General features: G+C 46.5%; 1 protein-coding gene across 3 annotated transcripts in view; it reads left to right on the top strand.

Annotated features, from left to right (window-relative positions):
- Positions 1-6,354, top strand: part of ACACB (acetyl-CoA carboxylase beta) — a 164,481-nt gene that overhangs the window by 73,266 nt on the left and 84,861 nt on the right. For all 3 annotated transcript variants that reach the window (XM_017879718.1, XM_017879719.1, XM_017879720.1), the window contains 2 exons: positions 3,744-3,905; positions 6,134-6,297. In XM_017879718.1, coding sequence (XP_017735207.1) covers positions 3,744-3,905; positions 6,134-6,297 — 326 coding nt within the window. The remainder of the gene's footprint in view (positions 1-3,743; positions 3,906-6,133; positions 6,298-6,354) is intronic.

Here is a 6,354-nt window from a genome sequence, read left to right as displayed (position 1 = left end):
CCATATTTCTTGGAGGCTTTGTTCATTTCTTTTTACTCTTTTTTCTCTACATTTCTCTTCTTGCTTCATTTCATTCATTTGATCTTCAATCACTGATAATCTTTCTTCTAGTTGATTGAGTCGGTTACTGAAGCTTGTGCATTTGTCACGTAGTTCTCATGTCATGGTTTTCATCTCTATCAGTTCTTTTAAGGTCTTCTCTGCATTGATTATTCTAGTTATCCATTCATCCATTCTTTTTTCAAGGTTTTTAGTTTCTTTGCACTGGTTACGTAGTTCCTCCTTTAGCTCTGAGAAGTTTGATCGACTGAAGCCTTCTTCTCTCAACTTGTCAAAGTCAAGCTTTGTTCCGTTGCTGGCGATGAGCTGCGTTCCTTTGGAGGGGGAGATGCGCTCTGATTTTTTGAATTTCCAACTTTTCTGCACTGCTTTTTCCCCATCTTTGTGGTTTTATCTGCCTTTGATCTTTGATGATGGTGACGTACTGATGGGGTTTTGGTGTGGGTGTCCTTTCTGTTTGTTAGTTTTCCTTCTAACAGTCAGGACCCTCAGCTGCAGGTCTGTTGGAGTTTGCTTGAGGTCCACTCCAGACCCTGTTTGCCTGGGTATCAGCAGCGGAGGCTGTAGAATATTGCTGAACAGTGAGTGTTGCTGTCTGATTCTTGCTCTGGAAGCTTCGTCTCAGGGTGTACCTAGCCATGTGAGGTGTGATGTGTCGGTCTGCACCCGTGGGGGATGTCTCCCAGTTAGGCTACTCAGGGGTCAGGGACCCACTTGAGCCGGCAGTCTGTCCGTTCTCAGATCTCATCCTCCGTGCTGGGAGAACCACTGCTCTCTTCAAAGCTGTCAGACAGGGACTTTTACATCTGCAGAGGTTGCTGCTGCTTTTTGTTTAGCTATGCCCTGTCCCCAGAGGTGGAGACTATAGAGGCAGGCGGGCCTCCTTGAGCTGCGGCTTCCTGGCGGCTTTGTTTATCTACTTAAGCCTCAGCAATGGTGGGCGCCCCTCCGCCAGCCTCGCTGCCACCTTGCAGTTAGATCTCCGACTGCTGTGCTAGCAATGAGGGAGGTTCCGTGGGCATGGGACCCTCTGGGCCAGGTGTGGGATATAATCTCCTGGTGTGCCGTTTGCTAAGACCCTTGGTAAAGCGCAGTATTAGGGTGGGAGTTACCCGATTTTCCAGGTGTTGTGTGTCTCAATTTCCCTTGGCTAGGAAAAGGAATTCCCTTCCCTCTTGTGCTTCCCCGGGTGAGGTGATGCCCTGCTTCAGCTCTTGCTGGTCGGGCTGCACCTGCGGACCAGCAACTGTCCGACACACCCCAGTGAGATGAACCTGGTACCTCAGTTGAAAATGCAGAAATCACCCGTCTTCTGTGTTGCTCACACTGGGAGCTGGAGGCTGGAGCTGTTCCTATTTGGCCATCTTGGGCACCCATCTACTTCTAGTTTTTTTGAGGAACCTCCATATTGTCCTCCATAGTGGTTGTACTAATTTTCAGTCCTACCAACAGTGTATGAGGGGCCCCTTTTCTCCATGTCCTTGCTAGCATTTCTTTTTTTTCTTTTTTTCTTTTTCTTTTTTGTTGAGACTGAGTCTTGCTCTGTCTCCCAGGCTGGAGTGCAGTGGCGTGATCTTGGCTCACTGCAACTTGCACTTCACAGGTTCAAGCAATTCTCCTACCTCAGCCTCCTGAGTATCTAGGACTATAGGCACATGCCATGACGCCCAGCTAATTTTTGTATTTTTAGTAGAGACAGGATTTCACCGTGTTAGCCAGGATAGTCTTGATCTCCTCACCTTGTGATCCACCCGCCTCGGCCTCCCAAAGTGCTGGGATTACAGGCTTGAGCCACCACGCCTGGCTGCTAGCATTTCTTATTGCCTGTCTTTTGGATACAAGCTATTCTAACTGGAGTGAGACGATGTCTCATTGTAGTTTTGATTTGCATTTCTCTGATGATCAATGATGTTGAGTGCCTTTTCATATGCCTGTTTGCCATTCATGTGTCTTCTTTTGGGAAATGTCTATTCAGATCTTTTGTCTATTTTTAATTGGATTAATTAGACATTTTTCCTACTGAGTTGTTTTAGCTTCTTTTTTGTTTTTGAGACAGGACCTTGCTCTGTTGCCCAGGCTGGAATGCAGTGGCATGATCATGGCTCACTGCAGTCTTCACCTCCTGGGCTCAAGTGATTCTCCCACATCAGCCTTCTGAGTAGCTGAGACTACAGGTGTGCACCACCATGCCCAGCTGACTTTTTAAAATTTTTGTAGAGATAAGGTCTCGCTATGTTGTCTAGGCTAGTCTCAAACTCTTGGGTTCAAGCAACCCTCCCACCTCAGCCTCCCAAAGCGCTGGTGTTAACAGGCATGAATCACCCTGCTCATCCTTGAGCTTCTTATGTATTCTGGTTATTAATCCCTTGTCAGGTGGATAGTTTGCAAATGTTTTCTCCCAGGCTGTGGGCTGTCTCTTCCCTTTGTTGATTGTTTCCTTTACTGTGCAAAAGTTTCTTAACTTGATTTGATCCCATTTGTTCCTTTTTTGCTTTAGTTGTCTGTGCCTTTGGGGTATTACTCAATAAATTTTTGCCCAGACTGACGTTCCCAAGAGTTCCCCCAATGTTTTCTTCCAGTAGTTTCATAATTTGAGGTCTTAGATTTAAGTCTTTAGTTCATTTTGATTTGAAGAATTTGATTCTTCATTTATGATTCATCATATGGATATCCAATTTTCCCAGCACCATTTATTGAAGAGACTTTTTTCCCACTGCATGTTCTTTGCAAGTTTGTCAAAAATGAGTTCACTGTAGATGTATGGATTTGTTTCTGGGTTCTCTATTCTGTCCCATTGATCTATGTGTTTGTTTTTATGTCAGTGCCACCCTATTTTGGTTACTGTAGCTCTGTAGTATAACTCATAGTCAGGTCATTTGATTCCTCCAGTGTTTATTCTTTTTATTCAGGATGGTAGTGGCTATTCTGGGTCTTTTGTGTTTCCATATAAATTTTAGGATTTTTTTTTTCTATTTCTGTCACCATGCCCGGCTAATGTTTTTTTAATTTTTTCTGTAGAGATGGGGTCTCATTATGTTGCCCAGACTGGTCTCCAACTCCTAGGCTCGAGCGATCTGCCTGCTTCGGCCTCCCAAAGTGCTGGGATTACAGGCATGAACACTGGCATTTTTCAGGAGCTCAGGCAGAATGTCCCTCACTGTGGATTTCTCTGATATTTCTTCCTTGTTCGATTTGGCAGAATGCTCCACAGGTGTTGTGTCCTTAATACATCCCATCATGAAGCATGTTAACTCTGATCATGTGGTTAAGCTGGTTCCATAATTGTCTATTTTTTACCAATTCTTCATGTCCAGTTTCCTCTTCAGGTACCCTTTACAAAAACCTCCTTTAACTCTACAGCCAACACGGTTTCTTCTCACCTTCCCTAGCTCTAAAAGTCTAGTGCTTTTACTTAATGCATGTATGTTCTTGTGTGATGTCTTTTCATAAATATTTTTCCTTTTCCCAGATGTACTATTTGCTCCACCATGAAAGGGTCATGCCTTACGGCTTTTCCTTCTTTGGCTCTCTGGCCACGGTAGGGTACCATGTTGTCTATAGAGTAGCGTCTGTATATCCTAAATCATTGACTGAACCTCTGTTACATCTACCACTGTGCCTGGTGTTTTGAGACCGTGTTCTGGTAGGGCTGACAGTCTGTGGGTTGGATCTCTTGATTTTAGATTGCTATGGGCGTGCCACTGCACCGGCTGAAGGATATCCGGCTTCTGTACGGAGAGTCGCCATGGGGAGTGACTCCCATTTCTTTTGAAACCCCCTCAAACCCTCCCCTCGCCCGAGGCCACGTCATTGCCGCCAGAATCACCAGTGAAAACCCAGACGAGGCAAGTTATGCGGGCCCCTGTGTTTCCACCATCTCAGATCTCCCAGCATGTGGGGACCCTGGATGTTGGCCTGAGAAGAGACACCCATAAGCTATCCAGGCATCTCAGTTTACAAATGGGGAAACTGAGGCATGGGAAGGGACATGCCATGGTTTATTGGATTATTGGATTTATTGGATTTTATTTATTTTATTTTGTTTTTGTGAGATGAAGTCTCACTCTGTCACCCAGGCTGGAGTGCAGTGATGCGATCTTGGCTCGCTACGACCTCCGCCTCCCAGGTTCAAGCGATTCTCCTGCCTCAGCCTCCCAAGTAGCTGGGATTACAGGTGCCTGCCACAATGCCCGGCTAATTTTTCTATTTTTAGTGGAGATGGGGTTTCACCATATTGGCCAGGCTTATCTCGAGCTCCTGACTTCGAGTGATCCTCCCACCTTGGCCTCCAAAGTGTTGGGATTATAGGCATGAGCCACTGCACCCAGCTGGATTTATTGGATTTTTGGATTATTGCCAGGCTCTGGGCCGAGCCTTCCCGTGTCTCAGTGCTCATGTACAGGAACTGCTGCTGCTGGACATTGTCACCCCACATGACAGGCAAAGAGCCTGGGGTAACTTGCTTCCTGTCTCTCGTCTGGGACCTGCTGAGACCCGTCAGTAGATTCCAAAAGCCATGCCTATCTTTGGGACAAGCAGCCAGGTTTAGAACCCTAGTCCTTGGATTTCTGGCCCTGTGTGCTTTTTGCCACAGTATAAAGTCTGGCTCATTGTAGACAGTCCCTTTGTGACTTGGTCTTACTTGGGTCTTAAAAAACAAACCAACTGGCATCCCTTACAGTTTACATGCATACCAACCGTTGATTGTCACAGGACTCATCAATCTACTACAACTTAATGGCTTAATTATTGCACTCAGGAACCTGGGGGTAAGAGAGGGTACACCTCCACCCCTTTTAATTAAATAATTTTAAGCTAGGGTAGCTGTATTCATTTGGGGTTCTTGGCTGTGAACCAAACACCAACTCTGGTGGACATGCAAAGGGGGAATTTTTTGGAGGGATGATGGCTAGTTCCCAGGTTCCTGGGAGGATGGAGGACCAGGTATGGTAACAGCCCAGGCACTTGGGTCGCTCCGTCTCTCACCTCTACATACCTCTCCCAGAAACCTTCATCCCTTAGTTCAGGAGCCCTAATCCCAGTGAGAGGTGCCATGTCTACCCACTCTTACCAAAATTGTACTCAGAGGGAGACGGGCCATTCCCCCGGAGGGGATCAGGTGTGTGTTGGCAGCAGCCTGGCCGATGGTGTGAGGTAGACCGGGATGGAGGGAGGGAGGGAGGGAGGAAGGGGTAGAACGGGAAGGAGGGAAGGGGGAAGTGAGGAAGGAGGAAGGGAGAGGGGGAGGGAGAGAGGGAAAGAGGAAGGAAGGAGAGAGGAAAGGAAGGAAATACCGATGAAATGGCCCCTTCCCAGCAGCAAGGGCCCTGTCTGGGATGCCCTAGATTTCTTCACCTGCAGAGATTTTCATTATCCAGAATTGGAAATCTAACCTGTCTTCACTTTTATTTAAACTTTTTATTTTCAAAATGTCAAGCATTTAAAGTCAGAATGTCCTTTCACCCAGCTCCAATAGTTATCAACATTCGCCCATTTAACACCTGCACTGCCATCTCTGTCCCAACTCACTTATTTTATTTATTTATTTATCTAGAGACAGGGTCTTGCTCTGTCACTCAGGTGGGAGTGTAGTGGCATCGTCCTGCCTCACTGTAGCCTAATCTCCTGGGCTCAAGAGATCTTCCTGCCTCAGCCCCACAAGTAGCTGGGACTACAGGCATGTGCCACCACACCTGGCTAATTGTTTTTATTTTTTGTAGAGACAGGGTCTCCTGATGTTACTCTGGCTGGTTTTGAACTCCTGGGCTCAAGTGATCCTCCTACCTGTGCTTCCCAAAGTACTGGGATTACAGACATGAGCCACTGCGACTGATCCAACTTGGTTATTTTTTTACAGTTAAAACAAATAAGGATTATAGGCATTGAGGTGCTCATATGGGTACACCCACGAATAGATACATCCATGCCTGTAACAAGAGATATCAGTGTTTTATTGAGTACCCTAAGCTTTTGGTTAGGGTAGGGGTTCTTGGTTTTCCCAGGACTGAATTCTGATGAAAATATATCTGGAGTAATGATTTCTTCTATTTTGCGTTTTCTGTCCGGACTCCAGGGGTTTAAGCCGAGCTCCGGGACTGTTCAGGAACTGAATTTCCGCAGCAGCAAGAACGTGTGGGGTTACTTCAGTGTGGCTGCTACTGGAGGCCTGCATGAGTTTGCGGATTCCCAGTTTGGGCACTGCTTCTCCTGGGGAGAGAACCGGGAAGAGGCCATTTCGTCAGTATTTCTTCCTTCCTTCCTTCCTTCCTTCCTTCCTTCCTTCCTTCCTTCCTT

The sequence above is a fragment of the Rhinopithecus bieti genome, unplaced genomic scaffold (genome assembly GCF_001698545.2).
Source record: "Rhinopithecus bieti isolate Rb0 unplaced genomic scaffold, ASM169854v2 scaffold_11933, whole genome shotgun sequence".
Classification (NCBI taxonomy): Eukaryota; Metazoa; Chordata; class Mammalia; order Primates; family Cercopithecidae; genus Rhinopithecus; species Rhinopithecus bieti.
The sequence above is the reverse complement of the archived record's forward strand: the minus strand, read 5'-3'. Positions and strand labels throughout refer to the sequence as shown.